The following is a 26,724-nucleotide window of genomic DNA, read 5'->3' on the forward strand; positions in this document are numbered from 1 at the left end:
TTTTCAAGCCACCTCCTTGAGTAATGAAAATAAAAACAAAATTAAACAAATGGGACCTAGTTAAACTTAAGAGTTTTGCACAGAAAAGGAAACCATAAACAAAACAAAAAGGAGTGTGTTGTTTAATTTCCACACATTTGTGAATTTTCTCTGTTGTCCATTTGTTTTCTATTTCATTGGTTTCTGTTCCCTTTGTTTTCACACTCCTGTTACTGATTTCTAGTTTCATACCATTTTGGTAAGAAAATGAGATGAGATGGTCAGTATGATTTCAATCTTCTCAAATTTGTTATTACTCGTTTTGTGACCTAACAATATAATCTATCCTGGAGAACGTTTCATGTGTGCTTGAGGAAAATGCGTATTCTGCTGCTGTTGGGTGGAATGTTCTATATATATATGTGTTAGATCCATTTGGTCTAAAGTACAGTTCAAATCCAATGTTTCTTTCTTGATTTTCTGTCTGGATGATTTGTCCATTGTTCAAAGTGGGGCATTGAAGGCTCTAACTATTATTGTATTGTTGTCTATTTCTCCCTTTAGAGCTGGGAGCATTTGCTAAAATATTTAGGTGCTCCATTGTTGGGTGTGTATATATTTATGATTGTTATACCCTCCTGATGAGTTGACTCCTTTATCATTATATGATGAATTTCTTTTTCTCTTATTACAGTTTTCTGTATTACTGAGATTCTTCTGCTTGGTCAACTCTGCTGTTGCTCTCTATTGCATTTTTCATGTCATTCACTGCAGAATTCAGCTCCAGAATTTGCTTGGCTCTCTTTTATGAGTTCTAGCTCTGTTAAACTTCTTGTTTTATTCATGTATTATTTTTCTTATTTCATTGAATTGTCTTCATGTTTTCTTGTAGCCTGCTGAGCTTCTTTATATCAAATAATTTGAATTCCTTATCTGGCAAATCACAGATCTCCACTCCTTTGGGATCAGTTACTGAAAAATTATCATGCTCCTTTATTTTTCATGTCCCATGAAGTGTTGAATGGCCATCTTCACATGTGAAGAGGCAGCCATCTCTTCCAGTCTTTAGTGATTGGCTTTGGAGAAATAGCTTATGTCAGTTCTGCCAGGGATTCTGAGGCTCTTCCAGAACTTTTCTATGGATATGCCTGTTTCATATTTCTTGATCCCTCCTAGGGGGGAATTCTTAAGATTCTCTGCCTTCTCTTTATCCTACAAAGCTAGGCTGAGTGCTGACAGCCTCCTGTTTGTTTTCCCTTGGGCACTGCTGAATGTTCAAATCTGTGTACTTTCTCCCAATCCTGCAGAGTCAGGATTTCTGCACGTGCTCACCAGGCATCTGCAAATGTTCACTCTCACCACCCTCTGGGGTGTGCACAGGGATCCAGCCATGGGTTAGGTGTGTGTGTAGGTGAGTTATACAGAACATTGGGGATGCCTTGGTTTCACATTTTAAATTACCATTAAATCACCAGTCCCCAACCTCTTTGGCACCAGGGACCAGTTTCATAGAAGATAATTTTTCCACAGACCGGGGCCGCGGGGATGGTTTTCGGATATTTCAAGAGCACTACATTTATTATGCACTTTATTTCTATTATTATTACATTGTAATATATAATGAAATGATTATACAACTCACCAAAATGCAGAATCAGTGCAAGCTCTGAGCTTGTTTTTCTGCAACTAGATGGTCCCATCTGGGGGTGATGGGAGACAGTGACACTTGAAGTGTGTTGCTTATGTCCAGTCTACTCCGTAATCTCGTTTTGGTTGCTGTCACTGCAGAAAACCCTGCTTCACAAAGAAAGCATGTTGGAAATGGAAGCAGGCTTTTCAGTGCTTTTGTGGCAATCTCAGGATATTCCGCCTTGACTTTAATCCAGAACGTATGGAGATTTGAAGTTGTCTCAAACATACTTTTAAGGCCACCATCATTTGCGATCTCAAGCAGCTGATCCTCTTCTAGCACTGGCAAAGTCAATTCACCTGGTTTACTCACATATGGGTCACGGATCCATTCCATCCCAGTTCAGGGGTCTTTTGTGGTTGGGAAGTAATGTTCAAACCCTTTTGAAAGCTGAGACAGGTAATCATGCACCAGCTGGGAGAAAGAAGGCCCTGGCTCAGTCTCTTTCAAAACCTCTGCTAATGTTTGAAACATCAAAAATCCCAATGTTCACTCGTCGCCCCCATAATTCCAGTTTGGCTTTGAATGCCAACTTGAACACAGTTGTCATTCTCCCCTGAAGTGACAGACTGACTTCTTTGAAGTCAGGTTGAATACGTCACACAAGTAAGCAAGTTTTGCGACCCATTCCATGTCACTGAAATGTGCTGCCAGTGGTGACTGTTTTTCTAAAAGAAATCTCTGGGCAGCTCTCATAACTCAAAAACTCTGGCCAGTGATCTACCCTTAGAAAGCCATCTCACTTCTGTGTATAAGAAAAGACGTGTGTGCTCTGTGTCCATCTCCTCACAGAGCTGCATGAACAGACGTGAGTTAAGGGCATGTACTTTAATGTGGTCGATAATTTTAATCACATCCTTCAAAATGTTAAGTTCAGGTGACATTTTTCGGCTAGGCAGCATTTCTCCAAATGCGCAGACTCACATTCAGAAGTGACCTCTTTGACCTGAGTAGTGAAACCAGAAAGCCGTCCAGTCACGACAGTCACTCCATCCATGCATACACCAACACAAGATGACCAATTTAGTTTTCCTGATATGTAATCATTCAAAGACTTGTATAGTTCTGCAGCTGTGATGTTGACTGGCAACAAAAGTGCACATAACATATCCTCAAACACATCCTCCTGAAAAACATATCACACAAAGACAAGCATTGTTGCCTTGCTGTCAACACTGGTAGACTTGTCAACCTGGATTGCATACCATGGTGACTCACTAATCTTCTCTAACAGTTGTGCCTCAATATCCTCTGCTATTTCGTCAGTTCATCTAGTTATGGTGCCGGCCGAAAGAGGAACACGTGCCACCTTTTGAACTGCAGCCTCTCCTAAAAGTTCACGACCAATGTCCTTAGCAGCAGGCGGGATCGACTCTTTACCAATAGTAAAAGGCTTAGCTTTAGCAATGCGTTTAGCCACTAAGAATGATGCTCTCAGTGCAGACACATTTGATGAAGTGGTGGCCTTCAATAATTGAACTTCTTTGTATTTTTTTTTCTTTTGAAAAACCCCAAAGGCTTGTCTTTTAATGCAGGGTGCTTGGTCTCCATGTGGTGAAGCTGTTTTGAAGGTTTCTTGCTTTCGTTGGATAGCCGATCACCACATATTATACAAAGCAGGCTTGGAGAATGTGAATCACCTGTTGCAATGAACCCGTAATTTAAGTAGGACTCTTGGTATCTTCTTCTAAATGCAGCTTTCTTTTTGTTGGCAGTCTTAGAGTTTTCTGTTGTCTCATCATTGAGTCTTTCCACCTTTTCAAAGAAGCTCTCCAGCAATGTTTGTTTTTTACTCATTTTGGCTAGGGTTAGCTTGTGGGCTTACCAAAGCTGTGGCTGAGACAAGTGCGCAGTGCAGGAAAGAGGCACGGATGGAAGTGGTAAATAAAATAATGGGCGGGCCACACACGGACTAAAATAAGTGTCGGATTCTGACTTAAAGCCCGCCATCAGATGCAGCTGTACGATTGAAGTACCATCAACTCACTTGCCACTATAAAGCCTGCCACCAAAAGCAGCGTAGTTTTCACTTGCCAATCACTCAGGGTTTTGGTATGAGTCTGCAAGCAATTGATTTATCATGGTCTCTGTGCAGTCAAACCTTTCTGCTAATGATAATCTGTATTTGCAGCCGCTCCCCAGCGCTGGCATCACCACCTCAGCTCCTCCTCAGATCATCAGGCATCAGATTCTCACAAGGAGGGCACAGCCTAGATCCCTCGCGTGCGCAGTTCACAGTAGGGCTCGCGCTCCTATGAGAATCTAATGCCTCCGTTGATCTGACAGGAGGTGGAGCTCAGGCGATAATGCGAGCAATGGGGAGCAGCTGTAAATACAGATGGAGCTTCGCTTGCCCGCCGCTCACCTCCTGCTGTGTGGCCCGTTTCCTAACAGGCCACGGACTGGTACTGGTCTGTGGCCCCAGGATTGGGGACCCCTGTGTTAAATGATTAAAAGTCATATGAGAATAGTGATTACTGAAACTGAGCGACATTTATTTTTAAAATAATGGGGGGAGGGTGGATACATAGAGGACCTTTTTAACACATCCTGCATGAGGTAAGCTTTTGACCCCACTCCCACCTCATGTGCCTCGTTTTAAGAACACTCATGTGTCCTGTCTCTGCTCAACGATTTACAATCCCTGGAGGCTCTCCGAAGCTTGGAGTGTTTGTAGCATCACATGAGATAAAAAGAAAGCACACTATAAACCACATGGTAGTGATGATTTTTTTCTTTTTTTTTTGGCCACACCACATGGCATGTGGGATCTTAGTTCCCTGACCAGGGATCAAACCCTTGCCCCTTGCAGTGGAAGTGCAGAGTCTTAACCACTGGACCTCCAGTGATGTCCCCATGGTGATTTAAAAAGAAAAAAACTTGGAATAAGGTTAGTAGAGAGACCACTAAATCCTGGGCTGTGCTTTGAGAATGGCTCACCTCATCTGCCTCTTCTCCTGACTATACTTTTGCTGAAGATGTGGGCAATGAACTCACGTAGGTTTTAGTGAGAATGTACGTTCCTCTTACGATTTTGCAGTTCTGTTGGTACTGAAGATGGAACCTGAAGGGCCAGGGCCAGTTTGGTGTCTGGCACGGGCATGATGAAGCATCAGGGAGAACTCAGAGGTAGAGCAGAAGTTGGAAATGCCTCTCACCAACCGTCTCATTTAGAAATGGGTTTGTCTGAGGCCACACATGAGTCACAGGCAGAGCTGGGACTATAACTCAGGTCTTCTGATCCTGACAGCGTCCCCTCCCCTACACCATGCTGTTCATTTTAGCTCTATCATCAATATTTAAAAACAAATTCATTTGAAACAAAGTGTTGCTCCCAATGCAAAGTCCCCAGACCAAGAAAACCCTCAAACCAGAATGACAACACGAATAGGGTAATTTCAAATCAGCAGCTCCACACAGTAAGTACTACGTCAAGTGAAAAGGGCCGTAAGAGGGGGGGTTTCCAGCTTTATTGAGATATAATTCACAAACCATAGAATTTTCCCTTTTTGTACAATTCAGTGTTACTTAGTATATTCAGAGTTGTGCAACCATCACCACTGCATAATTTCTGGACATTTTCATCAGCCCCACAGAAACCCTGTACCCATAAGTAAGCACTCCCCATTCTTCAACCCTGCCAGCCTCTAGAAACTACTAATTTACTTTCTATGTCTATGGGTTTGTCGATTCTGGACATTTCATAAAATTAAAACATACAAATGTGGTCTTCTGTGACAGCTTCTTTCACTTAGCATATTCATCCATGTCGGAGCATCTATCAGTACTTCATTCCTTTTTATGGCTGAACAACACCTCACTGAACGGATGGACCACATTCTCTTTGTTTTCTTTATCTGTTCACCAGTGGATGGACATTTGGGTTATTTTCATCTTTTGTCTATCATGAATAATGCTGCTATGAACATTCATGTACAAGTTCTTTTATGGCCATGTTTTCAATTCTGTCAGGTAAATACTGGGGAGTGGAACTGCTGGGTCAAGTTAATTCTATTTTTAACTTTTTAAGGAACTGCCAGACTGTTTTCCAAAGCAGCTGGAACACTTGACATTCCCACCAGCAGTGTATGACGGTTCCAGTTCTCTACATCCTCACCAACACTTGTTATTGTCCATCCTTCTGATCACAGCCGTCCTAGTGGGTTCTGGCAGCACTTTTATAACAAAAAGTAGCAGTTAATATACTCTGGGCAAGCGTATTCTCTGACGAACCATAGGACCCACAGGACCCGATCAACCACAGGCAGTAGAATAGGGATAATACTGACAATACTCCCTATCCTACTGTCTGGGTTGCCCTCCCTGACAGTTAAGCACAGTGGTTCTCGAAATGTGGTCCCCACACTGGCGGCACCAGCAACACCTGGAAGCCAGTGAGAAGTGCAAACTCTCGGACTCCACCCAGACAGACTGAGTCAGAACCTGTGGGTCGGGGCCCAGCTCCCTGTGACCCCAGTGACTGTGAGGCCTGTGCAAGCCAGGGGCAGGCAGTCGGCTGCACAGCGTCTTTGCCCCTCAGTGTCAGCTCTAACCCCCTTACGGGGATGATGACTATGCACCAAATCCATCATCCCCTGCAAACAAGGGTGACGGTGACCAAGGAAAGAGCTATGTGAAGGATTCAATCATGCGACTCAAGTGGAAGGGCTTGACGCCTTCCAGTGATGAGTGACAGACACTGTTGATATAAAATGTTCACAATAATTAATTTTGGACACAGAAAATCCAGCTGGAAGGTAAATAGGAATTTCACAAGCACCATCCAAGGCAGTAACATAATCTCCATCATACTTGATATTTTAAATGTTCCTTATCCATTCAAAATTTCAAACAGCGTGCAAGCTCGCTGGGAAGGGAATGGCACAGGAGCTTCACAGAGCAATCTTTTGAAATGGTAGAGATGCCTCATCAGTACCAGTGAAATACACTGCAAATACTCACCTAAAAAAGCGAGTACAACTGCTTGTTTCTTCCGTATGCTGCAATTTAAAAACCTCTCTACACACATTTCTTACAACCTTACACATTTAGGTGTTAGGGAAGCCTCTTTGTGGCTCCATTTTTCTTACTTCCTTCAGATACTGGCCAGACTCGCTGCTTCTCTGCACCTTTGCCTGAAGCCGGGCTCCCATCAAGGCCGGTTTGCTCTGGCTTAGTAACTCCTGCCAGGCGGCCAGGATAGGGAGCCGCTCACTTGTGCACGCGGATGGAAGAACCACGGGTCAAAGCAGCAAAAACCTCACCATCAGAGCGGAACCACTGTAACTCTTCCATCCGATCCTTGACTCCCATACCTCACCGACTGCACTGGTCTTTACAGCATCTCTTTTGTCTGAGACGTCGCGGTGTCTCTGAGTAGATTCAAAACCTTCTGGTAAGTGTCCAGGACCTCCTGAGCGGTGGGTCTCTCTGCAGGCGTCTGGCTCTTACACGCCTTGTGAATATCAAACAAGTGGAATCGGACCATGTCGCTCCCTTCTACGTGTCCCAGAAGGAAACTGGAGACATCTGGAATCTTCCAGATGTCGATCTTCTCGTCATACGCGGGCATGAGGTCGTCGTGAAAAGGCACATCCTCTCCGTAGGGCCACAGCTGCTCTGGGGCCACGAAGTCCCCACGAAGCTCCCGGTGGCCGCACTTCACCAGGGCCCCGGTGCTGCGGTTCACCAGGGGCAGGGCGTCCAGGTCGTTGAGCACGATGCTGAAGTTGGCGGTCAGCAGGTACTGGGACAGCGTCTTGGGCAGGTCACTGGAGTCGCACATGACCAGCGTGCCCAGGGGGCTGTGGTGCAGGAAGTCGATGATGGCCACGTAGCCCAGGGCCAGCTGCAGCCTGTGCTGCCATGTGTTCGTGCTCCGGTACTTGGAGAGGTTCAGCGTCGCCTCCAGGCTGCTCAGGGAGCCTAAGGGGTGGTACTCGGTGAGGATGCTGTTGTCGTCCTCACAGTAGCCCAGCAGCGTGACAACGTGCTCACTCTGCAACGACTTGAGCATCCGCAGCCCGTGCAGGAAGTCGTCTCTTACCTCCAGCCTGGTGAGCCGCGACAGAGCCACCTTGCGTTCCTTCCACTCGGACAGAAACACCTGGAACACAGCCACAGAGAACGTCAACCCAGAACCCTTGTCAGCTGGTGAGCCGGGAAGCAACACGGCAAATGCCTCCCAGTGTCAGACGTGGTGCAGAAGACAGACATTAGCGAGGCACAGACTGTTCCAAAGACCTGCTCATAAGCAGGACCAGACGCCGGGTGAGGCAAACGCGCTGTCAGGGCGAAGGCCCAGCGCGGAGGAGAGCGGGCAGCTAGTCCGGGTGCTGAGGGCTGTCTGGAGAGCCTGCAGGAACGTCCTGGAAGCTGGTCTGCGGGATGACGGGGCTCGCAGGCCAGCTGTGGAGAACGGGACAGCACGAACAAAGGCAGGGAGTAGCAGACAGACCAAAGCAGGGCAGTGCGAAGCGGGGGCGGGGCGGGGTGGGAGAAGGCTGGAAAAGGGGTGAGTGGAGAGCTGGAAAAGCCCACACAGGGACGGAGCCCAGCCAGCCCATCACACACAACGCCACCATTCGCTTTAAAAGGTGTCAGAGCAAACCACAAACAGGAACGACTCTACATAAGGAACACAATTTCACATGGTCCGTGGTTTTCTGTGACTTCAGCTGTAACAGCAGGAGCTGAAGTGGCACACACTGGACTGCTGTCCTGGCACACAGCTGGCAGAGGAACCGCTGTACCGCACGGCCTTGGATTCCCATTTCTATCAGCGGGCAAAGAAGAACCACAGGGGAATTCCCTGGCGGTCCAGTGGTTAGGACTCTGCGCTTTCACTGTCATGGGCTCGGGGTTCAATCCCTGGTCAGGGAACTAAGATCCGTGAGCTGTGCGGCTTAGATACACAGATAGATAGATAGATAGATAGATAGATAGATAGATAGATAGATACATGCATACATACATACATAGGTAAATAAACAGATAAATAAATAAAGTGGTATTTAAAAAAAAAGAAATAAGAACCACTGATCTTCTGCTCGAGCCTCCAAAGGGAAGGCAGAAGCTTGCAGAAGAGAAAACAGGACCCAGGTCAGGACTCCACGGCACCAGGTGGCTCCCGACCCCGTGGGCTGTGTCCCTCTGGCTTCCTCTTCTTCATTGTTAAAATAAAGGTCACGAAAGCAACTTGGGGCATATTTATCAAGAGCCTTTAACATTAAAATCTACAATCTATCTAAGGCAACAATCTGAAATACCTAAAAAGCTCTAAGAATAAAAATCTGGCATTATTTATAAAAGCATAACTGGAAGCTATCCATCCATCAAAAACCGGGGAGCAGTCCGGTGATGCAGGACCACTCAAGGAAGGTTACAGGGCTCAGCAAAATGCAGACCCTGATAGGGTTTTCACAGATAAAAGTCACGTTACAAATGAAAAGGATACAAAGTGTTTTTATACCATTGTTCTAACTGCATAAAACAAGGCAAAATTACATAGAAATCGAAGGATTTTTGCTGTTCTCTTTATATGCTTTTTTTTTCCTTCATACCTTTTGGTATAACTTTTCCAGAATGAATATATATTACTTTTATATTTTAAAACATTTTTTAAAAGAACTAAAAACTATTATTTCAAATGGAGGTGGTCTACAGGACTGTGAAGATTTATTTTGGGCCTGAGAAGGGAGGTTCCTTAATGGAAAAACCCTCTAACTGCTGTTGACCGTTTATTCAAAAGAGAAATCTTTCAAGACCTTCTCAAAAACCCGAATTTGAGAAATTTCACTACGGATAATTTCTATTAAGAAGCCATATTTCTCCAGCTGCTACAGTCACTGTAAGTTTCATGAATATATATTTTATTTATTTTTATACAGAACATTTTATTCTCTCCATAGATCTGCACCAGCACTGTATTTGATCTCTGACTCCAATATAAAAATCCTGGGGCTTCCCTGGTGGCACAGTGGTTGAGAGTCTGCCTGCCAATGCAGGGGACACGGGTTCGTGCCCCGGTCCGGGAAGATCCCACATGCCGCGGAGCGGCTGGGCCCGTGAGCCATGGCAGCTGAGCCTGCACGCCCGGAGCCTGTGCTCCGCAAAGGGAGAGGCCACAACAGCGAGAGGCCCGCGTACCACTAAATAAATGAATAAATGAATAAATAAATGAATAAATAAATAAATAAATAAATAAATAAATAAATAAATAAATAATTCCAAAAATGTTCTGAGCGAGCACAACAGCGTGGAAGCAAGTGGGCAGCCCTCAGGGTCCCTCCCTGAAGGGGACAGAAATTGACTGGCTTGAGTCCTCTACGACTCCCCTCCCTGGTGACTTCTTAGCCCAATGCTGTCAACACCCCCCAAATCTACATCCCTGCCCCCGAGTGCCAGACTCGTACACCCAAATGCCCGTGTCCCTGCCTGGCCACCTAAACAGCTCAGGATGGTCACCTCACACACACACAGGGCCTCCCCGGGCAGGTGACGCAGACCCTGTCCTCCCTGATGCCCCAGCCGGGCGCCTCCGTCATCCCCTCCCTTACACCCCACGTCCAGTGTACTGGGACGTCCTACAGCCCCCGCCTTTAAGATACAACCACAACTCACCGATTTCTTGCCGTGTCCGGTGCTGACACTCGTGTCGAGCTGTAGCCACCTGTCACCAAGCTCCCTGCGAGCCCGGCCGGGTCTGCTCTGCACACAGGCCGGCAGTCCTCCCCTCCACTCACGCTGCAGTGGTGCCCAAGGCCAGCAGCCCCGGGGGGCCCTCACCTCTGACGCCTTCCTCGCATCCTGCCTCTGGTCCACGGACAACCAGGCACATTCCACCCAGGGGCGTCTGCTGGTCCCCATCTTTCTTGCTGGATCATTGTCCCCAAATACCCACACCATTCTGACCACCTGGAGTAATAACAAGCCTGTGGCTCTCTCCTTGCCCCACTGGCTCAGAGCGCGTCACTAACACAGCTTCCTACGTGCCTGTTTCTTGTCTTCTTGACTGTCTGACTCCCCAGCCGGCTTCAAGGGCCTTTGCTCTGTCCACTGCTGCGCCCCCAGCACCCACTACAGTGAGCGGGCGAATCTGAAGAAACCCGTTACCTTCCCGTCACCTGGCTGCACGGTTTCACCTCACGTTAACTCCCCTCCCTTCTCCCCCTTGACTCCCTCCTTCAAGGTGAATCCTTTCTCCATTCAGGGACGCAGCTGTCTATACAGCTGCAGCCCTGCCGTCCCTCGCTGCGTCCTCACAGAGGGTCTGTCCTGTTCAACGCCCTTCACTGGCTTCTGGAGTCACCCTGTCTCAGTGCAACCACTGCGGAAATGCAGCCCATGAGACGGGGCTCTGGCAGCTTCTACGTGAGAACTGAATTCGCCCCTTTGCTTTCTCTTTTTAAAATAAAAAGTTTTTAATCAATATAATACCACCACAGAGTTTGAAAAATAAGAAATCTTCCTTCACCATAACACACTTTCTAACATTTTAATATTTTTCTACGTATATAATCTTGCAGATGAAAACAGCGTATTGCACAATTTTCTATTTTGCTTTTCTACTTACCGTAATGAGAGCTTTTCAATGTTGCCACACAGGGCTCCTAGCTACACTTACTGGCTGTAGAATATTCTACAAGTGGTTGGACCATAACTTAACCACTGCCCTGTAGTTATTACTTCTAGCTTTCTATTACTGTCAACAACGAAGCAGCATACTCCTTGGTGCATCTAGCTGCTTCCTTCCTCCGCCTCCCTCTACTAGGATAATGTCCCGGCTGGAGGGACTGGCGGCTGGGCTCGTGGCTCCCGGCACACGACGCCAGCCCCGCTCCCGCTGGGCCACTCGCTCCCCCGGGGGGGAGCCAGGGACTCACTCTCTTCACGGCTCCTTCCCCGACGCGCTTCATCTGCCTCACTTCTGTCCTCAGCTGCTCGCAGGACAGCCACGGGGAGCAGTTGCTCGTCGGCCCCATCCGGAAGTGGCCGTAGGGACAGCGCGTGGGGTCCTCCGTGGAGCGCCGGGGCGAGATGAAGAGCCGGTCGAGGCAGAGGTAGAGGAGGGCGTTCATGAGCGCCATGGACAGCAGCAGCCCCACCAGCGGGGGCGCGTCCCTGGGCGGGGGCCCCTTCCTGCCCTCCTGGGGCCTCGTCTCCATGGCGCGGGCTTCTGCGAGCTCCTAAAACAGGCAGGGAAACAGGGAGTAGTCACGGTCCATCTGATTTCAGGAAGGACTGAGGGTGACACAGCCTCCTGGGCCTCAGGGTCACCGTGAGGATCACAGAGGGTCTGAGAGCAGCCTTGTACCAAACGCTCGACGCCACCTCCTCCCAGAGTCGCCGCTTTCTATTACAGCTTCGAGCAGAAGGGACTCTTGGGTCTGACTTTGTCTCCATCTCCCTGCAGCTGTCTGCGCTGAGTAGATACGCACTGAACAGTTAGTAAGATGAAAGCAAACTGTGGCTTTGTTAGTCCAGTGGGGCTGGGGCAGGAGGCGGACAGGAGAGAAGCTGGGGTCGGGGTGCAGCTGGGACTCTGAGGGGTTGGGATGTTCCTTGCAAGGTACTCAAAAGCCCCCTGATGTTTTTAAGAAGCAAAGGTGTGAAAGGTGCCCCAGGGTGGGAGGCCCCAGTGGGAATCCAGAACGAGCGCTGATGAGAACGCTGGGCGACACGACGGGGGTGAGACGGGCGGGCGCGCAGGTGAGCAGCCACCATGAGGCAGGGGCGCTCGCCATCCAATGGGGGAGCCCGGGAGCAGGTGCGAGGCCTGGGGCGGAGGCAGGCGCTACCACCCGGTTGCCTCGGTGGAGGGTGGGGAGGGACCTGGACATCGGGAGCAGGACACTCAGGGTGCCTGGGGCAGACGCTGGTTGCCACCCGCAGGGAGCATCACTACCCCGACAAGCGATGTGGCTGTACCACTGTGCGTCGGCTTAACCACAGCACTGGGGCACACGGGACACCAGTGACAGCACAGACCCTGTGCCAAAGCTCAACAGCCAACGTGCAGGCCTGGCCCCTCAGCAGCACCTGGCCTGGCTGACCTCTCCCTCCCTCCTCCTGAAAATGCTCTGCACTCGGCTCCCAGGAAACCACCTGTGGGCTGGGACCTGGCCCCCGCCCTCATTCCCGGGGTGGGGAGATCTCCATGCCCATCCGCTGAGCTCCAGGTGTGAAGCCCAATCCCAGCCTCCCCAGAACTCCACACCTGCTTTCCTGACACCTCTACTTGGAGTCTAGTGGACAACTCAAAAATAGTATTTCTCCTCCACAATAAAAAGACAAATAACTCAATTTAAAAATGGGCAAAGGGGCTTCCCTGGTGGCACAGTGGTAGAGAGTCTGCCTGCCGATGCAGGGGACACGGGTTCGTGCCCCGGTCCGGGAAGATCCCACTTGCCGCGGAGCGGCTGGGCCCGTGAGCCATGGCCGCTGAGCCTGCGCGTCCGGAGCCTGTGCTCCGCAATGGGAGAAGCCACAACAGTGAGAGGCCCGCGTACCGCAAAAAAAAAAAAAAAGGCAAAGGACTTGAACAGACATTTCCTCAAAGAAGATATACAGATGGCCAACAGGCACATGAAAAGATGCTCAACTTTAATAGTCACCAGGGAAACGCACACCAAAACGATGAGATCCCACCTCACACCCGCTAGGATGGCTATAATCATAAAGCCAGGTGGTAACAGGTGTGGACGGGAAACCCTCATACATTGCTGGTGACAATGTAAAATGGAGCTGCCACTGTGGCAAACAGTCTGGAAGTCCTCAAAGGTTAAACACCGAGTTTCCGCCAAATCTACCGCTCGGTATCTACCCAAGAGAACTGAAAACATACATTCATGCAAACACTTGTACATGAATGTTCACAGCAGCATTATTCCTAACAGCCAAATAGTGAAAGCAACCTAAGTGTCCATCAGATGATGCCTGGATAAACAGAACATGACGTGTCCACACAGTGACATAGTATTCAGCCATTAAAACGAATAAAGCACTAATACGTGCTGCAACATGCATTGAAAACATTATTCTCAGGAAAATTAACTAAGGGAAATAGCATATGATTCCATTCATACAAAACTCCAGAACAGGGAAGTCCAGAGACAGCAAGTAGATCAGTGGTTGCCAGGGCCTGGGTGGAAGCGGACATGGGGAGAGGCTGTTGATGTGACAGGATTTCTTTTTGGATGAAAATGTTCTGGAATTAGTGGTGACGGTTGCACAACCTTGTGAATATACTAAAAATCACTAACTGTACAGTTTAAAATAGCAAATCGATAGCCTGTAAATTATATCTCAACCTAAGTTTTTAATTGAATTTTAGTTGATTTACAAAATTGTATTAGTTTCAGGTGTACAACATAGTGATTCAGTATTTTTCTAGATTATATTCCATCTAAAGCTACAGCAAGTCCACTACCTACGAACGAGTTCCGTTCCAAGAGTGTGTTCGTTAACTCCAACAAAGTTAGCCTAGGTACCAAACTAACACAATTGGCTATATAGCACTGTACTGTAATAGGTTTATACTACTTTTCACACAAATAATACATAAAAAAACAAGCACAACAAATAAAACATTTTTAATCTCACAGTACACTACCTTAAAAAGTACAGTAGTCCAGTACAACAGCCGGCACACAGGGGCTGGCATCAAGTGAACAGGCAAGAAGAGTTACTGACTGGAGGAGGGAGAGGAGGTGGGAGATGGTAGAGGTGAAGGGTTGTCAGCAATAGAAGATGGAGGGCAAGCTGCCATTTCACTCATGCCTGACGTTGATGGAAGGTAGTTTCGCACCTTTGAAAGCTCGCAACTTGAAGGTTCATATGTAGGGGACTTAATGTATTACAAAACAATGGCTGTATTCCCTGTGCCGTACAATTATCCTTGTTGCTTACCTATTCTACACATAGGAGTTTGTAACTCTTAATCCCATACATCTATCTTGTCCCCTCTCTTCCCTCTCCCCACTGGTAACCACTGGTTTGTTCTCTATATCTGTTTCTGTTTTGCTATATACATTTGTTGGTTTTATTTTTAGATTCCACATATAAGTGACATCCTACGGTATTAGTCTTTCTCTGACTTATTTCACTAAGCATAATACTCTCTAGGTCCATGCATGTTGTTACAAATAGCAGAATTTCATTCTTTCTTATGGCTGAGTGATCAGAAAACCTGAATAGACATTTTTCCAAAGACAATATGAATGGCCAACATATGAAAAGATGCTCAGCATTGCTAATCATCAGAGAAATGTAAATTAAAACCATAATGAGATATCACCTCACACTTGTCAGAATGGCCATCATCAAAAAGACAAGAGATAATAAATGCTGGAGATGGTGTGGAGAAAAGGGAACCCTCCTGCACTGTTGGTGGGAATGTAAGTTGGTGCAGCCACTATGGAGAACAGTGTGAAGGCCCCTCAAAAAACTAAAGTTAGAACTACCATATGATCCAGCAATCCCACTTGCAGGTATATATCCAGGGAAAAAAACCCACTAATTCGAAAAGTTACATGCACCCCAATGCTGACTGCAGCTCTATTTACCATATAAATAGACATGGAAGCAACCTAAGTGTCCATCGACAGAGGAATGGATAAAGAAGACGTGGTATGTATTTTTATGTATATATAAAATCTCAACATTAAAATATAAAAATACTTCCTGGGCTTCCCTGGTGGCGAGAATCTGCCTGCTAATGCAGGGGACACGGGTTCGAGCCCTGGTCTGGGAGGATCCCACATGCCGCGGAGCAACTAGGCCTGTGAGCCACAACTACTGAGCCTGCCTGTCTGGAGCCTGTGCTCCGCAACAAGAGAGGCTGCGATAGTGAGAGGCCTGCGCGCCGCGATGAAGAGTGGCCCCTGCTTGCCACAACTAGAGAAAGCCCTCGCACAGAAACGAAGACCCAACACAGCAAAACTAAATTAATTAATTAATAAACTCCTACCCCCAACATCTAAAAAGAAAAAAAGAGAGAAAAGAGAAACCTTTAAAAAAAAAAAAAAAAACTTCCCAACCTCAACTCTTCCCCTCAAATCTGCTGTTTTCAGTGTTCACACTCTGAGTGAGTGACACCTTATGCTTCCAGTGACAAGGCTGCAGGTGAAGGGTCAGGAGCGACACTCTTCTACTGAGCAGGGAATTTCAGAAGTAAGGGACTCTTCTACGGGTCAGTGTGCTCTTCCTAATGAGAAGAGAACACACCGCTTTGCTCATCCCTGCTGTCATGACGAGGTGCTCGAGATGCTGGCTCTACTCGACTGCTCCAGCCTCATTTAACAGCTCCTTTCTCGAGACGATGCCACGTGCTCGCCCACCAGCTGAGTCCTGTCGGCAATGCCCAGCAATGCTGCAGGGGGTTGTCTGCTCACCTTCCTCATTGAGATTCTGGGCCCACATGTTTCTCTCCACCTCCCTCCCTCCGGGCATCTTCCAGGACTCCTGTGGACATGATGACGACGTTCACCACTCAGGCCTCACGGTCTCTTGAGCTTCTTCCACCGACGCCTGATTCTTAGAAGGTGACCTTAAAGAAATGGGCAAAACCAGGCCATCTCTCCTCTGTAGCATTTAAAGTGACCAAGGGTGTGTCAACTTAGACCTGAGGTCAGGGACCAGAGAACTTTTTTCCATAAAGGATCAGACAGTAAATGTTCAGGTTTAGGGGCCAGAAGTGGGAATTGAGCAGCCACGGCACTGTGACGTGCGGGGTGAGAAGCAGTGGTGCCGAGCGACCAGGTAACTGTCAGAGTTATTTCATCTTGCTGTCAGCAGCAGCCAGGCCAAGCTACACAAGTGAGCGAGCATGACTGTGCCCCAACAAAACTGTTCATGGAAGTTGAGATTCGAATCTCACATGCCACATGTTCTTTTGATTTTCCCCCCAACATATCAAAAAGTGAAAAGCATCCTCAGCTCACAGGCTGTACAAGAATGGGTGGCGGGGAGCAGCCAGCCAGCCCGCCTTAGGTGATGGCATCCCTCTGGATGTCGTGGGCCCCCCTTCCATTCCACGCCTTCCACACGGTCTCATCCCCGCACGTGGCTCTGGCGGCTGTGTACACGCCGATCGTTTCAAGTCTCTTCTGTGGCCTGGCTCTTTCTCCTACACTTCGCTCAGCTGGCCCCTCAAGGTCTGCAACATCCGTACCTAAATTCTGTCTCTCCGGTCGCCAGCATGCCCACTCCACAGGGTTCCCCTCTGTGACGGGCACACAACGAGGTGACTTGATTCCTCTCTCCCCGTAGCCACTAGACCAACCAGTCACCACCGACAGTCACTTGTCCCCACAAAGCTCCCAAATCTGCTCACACCCGACCCCCCCCCCACCCCCGTTCCCCCGCCCTGGTCTAAGTATCACCTTCCTAGGCTTCTGCAATGCTTTCCTACGCACTCTCCCACTGCTTTCTCTTTTCCAATCCATTTTCCTTACCAACTAGGATCTTTCTTCTCTCCTGAAATGTTTCAAGCATAAAGGAAGTTAAAACGTAAGATCACGAGCAACCATGCAGCTCTGTCAAGTAATACTGCATCCCCTTCTTAAAGAAATAACATATTACAAACATGGTCGAAGCCAGGTACCCCTCGCAGTCCTATTCTGCTCCATCCCAAGAAGTAGTCCCCATCCTCAAGTTGGTATGTCAGTAGTTCTCAAACTGTGGTCCCTGTACCTGCCGCAGCACCACCTGGAACTTCTGAGAAATGCAGGTTCATGAGTCCTTGCCCCACACCTACTGCACCAGAAACTCTGAGGTGGAGCCCAGACATCTGTTAACACATGTGGCGTGGGGGTGCAAGCTGAAGTTTAATAATTTCCAGGCATGCTTTTTATTCTCACCACATGAGTATGTGCCCATAAATAACAACACATAATACATGCGTGTTTTCAAACTTTGTATTAATACAAGCAGTGTTACACTGTTCGTCCCTCAGTAACCGCAGGGGATTGGTTCCAGGACCCCCTGCGAATACCAACATCTGCGGATGCTCAACTCCCTCATATAAAATGGCGTAGAATCCTTCTGTATCGGGGATGCAGGACACAAAGTCCTCTTAGGACTTGCTTTTTTTTTTTTTTTTTTTTTTTTTTTTTCTTTTTGCGGTATGCGGGCCTCTCACCGTTGTGGCCTCTCCCGTTGCGGAGCACAGGCTCCGGACGCGCAGGCCCAGCGGCCATGGCTCACGGGCCCAGCCGCTCCGCGGCATATGGGATCCTCCCAGACCGGGGCACGAACCCGCATCCCCTGCATCGGCAGGCGGACTCTCAACCACTGCGCCACCAGGGAGGCCCAGGACTTGCTTTTTTAAAAGCCCAGCATTATGTTTTTGAGGTTTATCGAAGCAGATACATGACGCCCTACTTTGCTCTTTTGGATTGACTATACCGCAGCTGGTGATTCAGGTTTGCACACACTTCCTGTGTACATGTGGAAGGTTTACATAGGGTCTTTTTTAAAAAATCATTTTATTTACTTTATTTATTTTTGGCTGCGTTGGGTTTTCATTGCTGCGCGCGGGCTTTCTCTAGTTGCGGCGAGCGGGGGCTATTCTTCGTTGCAGTGCACGGGCTTCTCATTGCGGTGGCTTCCCTTGTTGCGGAGCAGGGGCTCAGTAGTTGTGGCATGTGGGCTTAGTTACTCCACGGCATGTGGGATCTTCCCGGACCAGGGCTCGAACCTGTGTCCCCTGCATTGGCAGGCAGATTTTTAACCACTGTGCCACCAGGGAAGTCCCACCCACTTCTTAAAGAAGTCATTCACCCACTCCATCACCTGATGGTCTTTTTTTTTTTTTAAGATTTATTATTTACTTAATTTGTTTCTGGCTGCATCGGGTCTTAGTTGTGGTATGCAGGATCTTTCGTTGCGGCCGCGGGCGTCTTTCTAGTTGTGGCGCCCAGGCTCCAGGGCGTGTGGGCTTTGCCCTTTGCGGCAAGAAGGCTCTCCAGCTGTGGTGTGCGGGCTTAGTTGCTCCGCGGCATGTGGGATCTTAGTTCCCTGACCAGGGATTGAACCCGCGTCCCCTGCATTGTAAGGAGGATTCTCTACTACTGGACCACCAGGGAAGTCCCCTCCTTTTCTTTTAAAGGCATATTTCTGTAGTATGTTGCCCAGAGCTAGGGAAGAGGCTGTATGGCTGAGGAAATGTTCTCGCCCAGAAATAAGCAAAACGACACTGAAAGCTTCTACAAATTAAGAAATAACGATTGAAGGTCCAAGTGGGTAGGAGAAATTCAGGCACTGTTTAGAAACAAAGGATTTCTGACAATGATAAGAAAAAACTGGCAACAGGAAAAAAGTGGTTCACGCTGCTATACACTCACAGCTTAATTTAAAAAGAACGAAAAGCAATGGAACAAAATTGGTTTTTTACCAGCTACAGAATATTTTACACAACCAGAGAAGAAATGAATTAGTGCCCCCCCCGCCCATACAATTTTGGTTAGAATCCCATTTTGCCAACAAAGCACAGGTACATTAATCATTTTAAATATTCTGGATGCCTGCTTAGCCTTAAGGTTCTATAGTAAAGGTCAAGCAAGGGTGGAGGAGACAAGACCACCAAAGAACACGGCTAAACACTGCTTTTTAAAAAGGGGCAGCAGACGATTCCAGACCTGGAGGCGGTGGCAGCGCGGCACCAACAGAGGCAGGAGATGAAGCCTGTCCCGGCGGCGTGTCCGTTGGCTCAAGTCCAGCTCGGGCGCCGGGCAGGACGCGGCCCAGCTACCTGTGCGCCCGCCCGCCGCCCCCTCCCCCGGCCCGCCGCCCCTACCTGCGGTCCCCACCGCCCCTACCTGCAGTCCCGGCTCCCGGTCTGGCACCTGGCCTCCTGCGCCTGCGCGGGCGGAAGCGCGCCCAGCAGGACCAGCGCGAGGGTGCGCCCTGGTGTCGTCCTCCCGCCGCCGCGCACCCGGAGGTCGGTCGCCGGAACGCAAAGCCAGAGTCGGAGCGCACCCGGAAGCAGCCCCGGCGCACCCGGCCGGCTCCTGTGGCGGCTGCTTCTCTGCCAGCGCGTGAGGGCAGTGGGTGCCGGTGCGGAGAGGATCTGTACGATCTAAACGCTGCAGAAAGCTCCCGCTCAGCGCAAGGCCGTGCTTCCAAAGGGCGGTCCTCAGACCAGGTGCCGACGCTTCACGGCTCCAGGGAACTTGTCAGGAGTGCGAATTCTGGGCTCCATCCCAGACCCGGGGCTGGGGCCAGCGCTCTGTGCTTTTACAGGCCCCTGGGGGTGCCCGTGCTAGACGTCCACGTTTGTTTATGCGTAACTTCATCCTGGAAGAACACTAGGTGAATGCGGAAAAATGCACCCAGCTGAGCCGCGCTGCGTAGGAACGCACAATACACACGCACGCACCTCAGCATCTCTCAGTGTCTTCAGTTCCTGTCGTGAGCCACAGCCATCCACATCTGGTGTTTCAACTTACCAGTGGGTTTCGGGTAACTCCCCATCGCTTCACAATAATTCACAGGCTGCAGCCCTTCCAATGCCCATGTCTAGAACTGAGAAATATAATAACCAAAAGAAAAAACTCATTGGATTGGTTCAATAGTAGAATGCAGATGACAAGAGAAAAAAAGTCAGTGAATCTGAAGACAGATTAATAGAAATGATCTAATCTGACCAACAGAGAAAAAAAAGGAAAAAGAAAGAAAGAAAAAAGAACAAAAGACACCTGCGGGACAAGAACAAAAGGTCTAACATTCTCGCATTGAGAATCCCACAGAAGAGAAAGGGCTGAAAAAATATTTGAAGAAGTAATGGCTGAAGATATCCCAAGTTTGGTGACACCTACAGATTCAAGAAGCTGAGCAAATAGGGTAAATCCAAAGACATCCGTGGCCAGACACATCAAAATCAAATTACTAAAGACAAAAATTTTGCAAGCAGCCAGAGAGAGATGACATGTAGGTGAACGACCATTCTAATGACAGGAAGTGACATTTCTCAAGTGCTGAAAGAATTGTAAACTCAGAATTCTGTATCCAGCGAAAACATCTTTCAGGAATGAAGATGAAATAAAGACCTTCTCAGCTGAGGAAAACTAAACAGAATTTGCAACCAGCAGAACTAATCTAAAAGAACTGCTGAAAGAAATGTCTTCAGGCAAAATTATACGAGAAAGAAACTTGGAACATCAGGAATGAAAGAAAAGTAACAAAAATAGTAAATCTCTCGGTAAATGTAATAGACTACTCTTCTTGAGTTCTTTAAAATATGTTTGGTGGTTGAATGCAAAAAAATTGTCTGATGGGGTTTTCAATGTAAGTATAGGTAATATATAAGACAGCTATAGCATAAATGGTGGGGGTGAGGAGACCTATACCGTGGTAAGGTTTCTACATGCCAATTGAAGTGATAAAATATTGATATAAATAGGCTGTAAAAAGTTGAATACATATTATATAATTCCTAGAGTAACCACTAAAAAATAATAATAATAGAGAGTAACAGGAAAATCTCCGATCACTTGGCAATTAAATGATACACTTCTAAATAATCCCTGACTGAAAGAGGATGTCTCAAGAAGGGAAATTAGAAAATATTTTAATAATAAATAATAGATTTCCAGATTCTCCTGCTTCTGTATTCAATCTGTTGGAATATGGTGTTTTCGGTTGAAGTACATGAAGAAAATCCACTCATACACACAGATATATAGTCAGAAAGGGAGTATTTTAGGAGTCTTTTAAGAAGTTGTGGATATTCTCCAATACTAGACCAAAATTCGACAAGTGGTGGTTTCTCAAAGGTTAGTTGCAGTGTGGAATCTGCAACTCTATCAATGTACTTTTTGTGTTCTGTTACATCTGGTAATGTGAATGGATTGTTTATGCATTCATAATAATATCATAGATGGGTCATTTGGAAAATATTGGTCTATTGAGCTATATGGATCCACCAATGGTGGATACATTTAACTATTCATTATTGATTTGATAATTAATAATGAATTAATAATTCATAATAATTCATTAATATCATCACTTTGATTTCATCAGAAGGTAGCGGGAAGCTGTCAAGCTGACTGTGGTAGATTAAAATTTTCCCTCAAAAGCTCAAATTTTATGATTGGCAACAAACACTCAGTTGTTCAAGTACAAATGGCATTCCAAGAAGAGTGGCCGTGGCCTGTTTGGGCCACAACTTACACAATTGCACAAATGCTTTTCTTCAAGACAACCAAAAAGTTTAGGCGTACTTCCGTTCAGTCACACAAAATACTGAAAAGACCGTGAGTACTGTGAATAAAATATATAATTACTGATTCATCACGTACATTGTTCAGTGAATGCATGGCAGTGAAGAAAACAATGAGGACTCAGTACCACTGCCTTGATCTGTGCTAAGGCACCAGCAGTTTTGCCCACCGTTTATGTGCCAGCAATGCAGATAGCAACACAGTGAAAGTATTATTGGATAAATAATTTTGAGCTAACAGCCCCTCCACAGACCACACTTTAATTGTTAGTCCAATGAAAACAGTGCACTGCCAGGTCTCTGTATTCAGCTGCCCATCGGGAGATGGCCCTCATTAGGATCATCAAAATAAGTCATTATACACTTGAATCATGGGGCCTCCTCACCTGATTCCATACTCACTAAGCAACCTTTTGATAAATGAATTGCCACCTAGTTAAACTTCAGGCAGAAAATGCTAAGTGGCTAGGCTGATGCAATTGCTTGGTCCGCCTGTTACATTTCTCAGTGTAAATTAGTAAACTGCCATTATGCTTTTTATTAAACAGTCTCTTACGAGCTTTGTTGAGTCAGCAGCCCTGAATCTAATCAGTTTGGGGACACTGACGAGGTAGTTTCTGAGAGTAAATGCCATCTTATGAAAACTTTTATGTACAATTTTTTTTCATGACACCTTTGAAATTGTCTACATAGGGATGACACTTTATGAAAATTTCAAATATAAATTCAGAGATTTTTGGAGTCTAAAAACAAAAACTGACATGTAAAATGTTAAATACCCACAAAGTATATTTTCTCAAGGAATTTTTTTTCACCATTATCCTAGTTATTTTGTTTTTTTGTTGTTGTTTTTAATCAGACCGGTCTTTTAATTAGTGTTTATTTTTTAATTTATTGGCGTACAGTTGCTTTACAATATTGTTAGTTTCTGCTGTACAGCAAAGTGAATCAGTTATACATATACATATATCCCCTCTTTTTTAGATTTCCTTCCCTTTTAGGTCACCACAGAGCACTCAGTAGAGTTCCCTGTGCTATACAGTAGGTTCTCATTAGTTACCTATTTTATACATAGTAGTGTATATATGTCAATCCCAACTCCCAATTCATCCCACCCCACCCATTCCCCCTTGGTATCCATGTTTGTTCTCTACATCTGTGTGTCTATTTCTGCTTTGCAAATAAGTTCATCTGTACCATTTTTCTAGATTCCACATATATGTGATAAGCGATATTATACGATGTTTTTCTCTTTCTGACTTACTTCACTCTGTATGACAGTCTCTAGGTCCATCCACGTCTCTGCAAATGGCACTATTTCGTTCCTTTTCATGGCTGAGTAATATTCCATTATATATATGTGCCACATCTTCTTTATCCATTCCTCTGTTGGTGGACATTTAGGTTGCTTCCATGTCTTGGCTATAGTAAATAGTGCTGCAGTGAACATTGGGGTGCATGTGTCTTTTTGAGTTATGATTTTCTCTGGATATATGCCTAGGGGTGGGATTGCTGGGTCATACGGTAGTTTCTCCAGGAATTATTAAAATACTGTTATTGGGAGTTCCCACAAGCTGTGCAGCATGGCCAGAAAAAAAAAAAAAGTTTGTTTAAAAAAAATATTGTGGAAATTCCCTGGTGGTCCAGTGGCTAAGACTCTGTGCTCCTAATTCAGAGGGCCCATGTTCGATTCCTGGTCAGGAAACTATATCCCACATGCCACGACTAAGAGTTCACATGCTGCAACTGAGGATCCCACATGCTGCAACTAAAGGTCCCACATGCTTCAATTAAGATGTGGTGCAGCCAAATAAATAAATATTTAAAAATATATATCGTTATTTTCTGAATTCTTGAGATAACTGTTTTTTTTTTCTTTTTGGTTTGTTTTTTTGCTGCACCACGCAGCTTGCAGGATCTTAGTTCCCTGATCAGGGATTGAACCCAGGCCCCTGAGTGAAAGGGCTGAGTCCTAACTACTGGACTGACAGGGAATTCCCTATTCTACTCTATATAATTTCTTTAGTTATAGTCTGGTGCTTTGAACACTGAAAAAAAATTCTTTATTGATAAGGTGAGATTTAATTACATGCAGGTACACAGACACTCGCTTGTTCAACCTTCAACTCCTTTCTAGCATGTCTTCCTGAAGCGTGGAGGCTGGAAAGCTATAAACTACATTTCCCAGATTCCTTTTTGCAGTTAAGGGTGTTCAATGTCCTTTAAGTTCTTTCCAATCAGATGCACTAAAGTGAGCCTTTACTTTGGAGCCACGTCCTGTGGGAAGGGAAGCAGGTGAGCCTGCGTGGAAGGTGGTGGAGGTGGACATGGAGCTGGCGGCCTCACTCAGCAGTTCCTGATCCCAGCACAGGCAACAGCGATGTGATGCTCCAGTTCTGCAGTGGGGTTTTGGGACATATTTCAGAAGATCGGGTAATTATTCTGTGAGCTACCTATATACCTCAATAAACCCTGTGAGTTTTAAACCACCTTGAGTGAATTTTGTTGCTTGTAGTCAAGAACCGACCACTTCACATTTTAATTACATTTCCTTTAACATAGTCATGTTTCTGGTTTCTTCAGTTTTATAGCAATATATCCTTCCTCAATTGCTTTTCTAAGCTGAGACAATGTCCCCTGTATATAGTTAAATGCTATTTAAAAAGTCAGGGGCTTCCCTGGTGGCACAGTGGTTGGGAGTCTGCCTGCCGATGCAGGGGACACGGGTTCGTGCCCCGGTCCGGGAAGATCCCACACCGCAGAGCGGCTGGGCCCGTAAGCCATGGCCGCTGAGCCTGTGCGTCCGGAGCCTGTGCTCCGCAACGGGAGAGGCCACAGCAGTGAGAGGCCCGCGTAGAGCAAAGAAAAAAAAAAAAAAGTCAAACCACTATGGCATTGTTTTAGGATACAGCTATAATTTTATTACAAAACCATTCTTTTGGCATTAGTTGGTTACAGTGATAGCAAGGTACTGTGAGTATGGCAGAGCAGCTCTAATGGAACAACTGCACTCCCTGCTTTCTGAACTGAAATGTAAGTGACTCACGTCCTTTACATACGCGTTGCCTGCAAACATTAACGCTGCAAATCCTGACACATACACCGTTTAGGGCAGTTGCTGCTACGGGGTTACAGTGAATGCTGAAAGGCTACCAAGTTCCTCCGGGGACTTCCTGTTTCTCCTCCCTCCCCTGAATCACTCTGCTTAACAAGAATCAAATCACTCAGAACCAGTCTGAACAGCAGCAGCACCCCAGGAGCATCACACTGGATTCATGTTAAAAAGCAGTGCCCGTGTAATGTACGTTTCACACCACAGGCAAAGGGGATGATCGCTCTGGTTTTTAACTCCTGCGTTAGAGTCTCTTAGAAAAATAAAAGCATCCCATCAAGTTCTTCTAGATGGTGTTATTGCTGTACATTTGTAGGTGGGTCACTTTCTGTGCTGTGTTTGCTTTGAAGGGATCTTCCAATGTATCTCCAATATTCCTTTCTTATAGTGTCCTTTTCTTTAGCTAGGATTTCACATAACTGAAAATGAACAACAAAAATTCATTAAAGGAAATGTGTAATTCAATCCCTAGGGCAAATGCATTTGGACTAGTACAGTTTCATTCGGGTCGTGATCAAATGAGATACACGACTAGAGTCACATACGATGTGCACTAGTGATATGGGTGTCACCCTAAACAGCAGGACAGCCCCGCACGGAATTCTGAGTGGCTGTGTTGAAAGGGGCGTGAATTCTCGTGTCGCTGGGCAGACCCAGCTTTGAGATTCCAAGAAGAAATCGCTGAGTCCTGCCAGCTTACCTCTAATGCTTTATTAAGAATGTCCTCCTTGTTGTCACATTGGTTTTCTAGCATGTCTTCATAGACGTCCACGAGAAAGGCAATTAGGTAGGGGGAACTGTGACTTGGTTGTAAATCAAGTAATTGATTTAACAGGTTGGGATACTTGGAAAGACCACGATCCTGCAAAATCCTAAAAAAAAATTATTCCCGATTTTTAGAAGGAAGAACAAAAATAGTAGAAAGATCAAGAGAAAATGACCCCTGTAATATAAGCAAGAAAAGGAAACATTTTGAATGAGGTTGAAATGAAATGAAATTTTTAAATTAAATGTGAGCTTTATCATGCATAATTAAGAGCTGGGTAAAATTAGCTAAAAAGAATAATGAAGTTTAAACATAATCATTTGTAAGTCAAACTGCAACATATAAAATTAAAGGAAAAAAACTCCATTTTCTTAAAATTAAAAGTGAAGGAAAAAAACAGGAGAGACACTTCTGTGTCTTGAGATGGTTATTCATCCCTTTAGCTCTCCAGATATTATAGGCCCCAACCTGTGACAGATCTCCAAATGTGACAGCTCCATGCTTTGTGCTCTCTGGGCCTGTTTCCTTGGAGACCCTTAAGTTTGACAAGGAGCCGGGTGATGTCAGTGGCAAGAGAAACCTTGCTGATTTAAGCAGTGAGACTTGTAACAGGTGATCTCCGGAAATGACAACAGAAAGGGTGGCTATGCGTCTGTGCGATCTGTTTGTAAGTGATTTGTCTTATCTTCCCGTGATCCTGAGCTGAACAGAAACCGGTGTGTGTATTCCGTCCTGTGACATGAAGACCCCAGGATTCATAAATGCAGTTAAACTGCTGTCACTGTCTACTCATGGACTATTCTAAACACTGTGCTGGTATGCGCCTGGGAGGTTAAGGAAAGGGTCGGAGGTACTGTTCCTGGGTGTTGTCGTAACGCTGTTACACCTCTGCTCTTAGATCCAGAAAAACGGAAAAGTCTTTAGTGTCCTTTTGGAATCTGATTATGGAACAT

The 26,724-nt window shown here is 46.4% G+C and overlaps 2 protein-coding genes across 9 annotated transcripts in view; both read right to left on the bottom strand.

The window, feature by feature from the left end:
* Positions 1-5,122: 5,122 nt before the first annotated feature.
* Positions 5,123-19,713, bottom strand: POMK (protein O-mannose kinase). 8 transcript variants are annotated; one of them, XM_082608773.1, is made up of 6 exons: positions 19,489-19,545; positions 18,165-18,377; positions 16,063-16,217; positions 11,554-11,856; positions 7,716-7,775; positions 5,123-7,594 (listed from the first exon to the last, which is right to left on the bottom strand). In XM_082608773.1, the coding sequence occupies exons 3-6, from the start codon at positions 16,118-16,120 to the stop codon at positions 7,005-7,007; spliced, it is 1,011 nt and encodes a 336-aa protein (XP_082464899.1). In that variant the 5' UTR covers positions 16,121-16,217; positions 18,165-18,377; positions 19,489-19,545; the 3' UTR covers positions 5,123-7,004. The 8 variants fall into 8 exon arrangements, with proteins under 8 accessions (XP_082464899.1, XP_082464894.1, XP_082464895.1 ...); XM_082608768.1 differs by having other exon boundaries at positions 5,123-7,775; XM_082608769.1 differs by lacking the exon at positions 19,489-19,545 and adding an exon at positions 19,309-19,330 and having other exon boundaries at positions 5,123-7,775.
* Positions 19,714-24,788: 5,075 nt separating this feature from the next.
* The window catches only part of FNTA (farnesyltransferase, CAAX box, subunit alpha), a 29,870-nt gene continuing 27,934 nt past the window's right edge, over positions 24,789-26,724 (bottom strand). Inside the window, exons 8-9 of the mRNA XM_082608868.1 lie at positions 25,706-25,877; positions 24,789-25,424 (exon numbers count right to left, since the gene is read on the bottom strand). Coding sequence (XP_082464994.1) covers positions 25,302-25,424; positions 25,706-25,877 — 295 coding nt within the window. The 3' untranslated portion in view covers positions 24,789-25,301. The remainder of the gene's footprint in view (positions 25,425-25,705; positions 25,878-26,724) is intronic.

The sequence above is a fragment of the Mesoplodon mirus genome, assembly GCF_964341445.2.
Source record: "Mesoplodon mirus genome assembly, chromosome: 20".
Taxonomy (NCBI): Eukaryota; Metazoa; Chordata; class Mammalia; order Artiodactyla; family Ziphiidae; genus Mesoplodon; species Mesoplodon mirus.

Bases quoted from the DNA above. Each gene is read 5' to 3' on its own strand.
- POMK (XM_082608768.1), bottom strand. The intron at 7,776-11,553 runs GTGAGTCCCTGG...GCTGTGTTCCAG, and splicing joins GGGAAGGAGCCGTGAAGAGA to GTGTTTCTGTCCGAGTGGAA.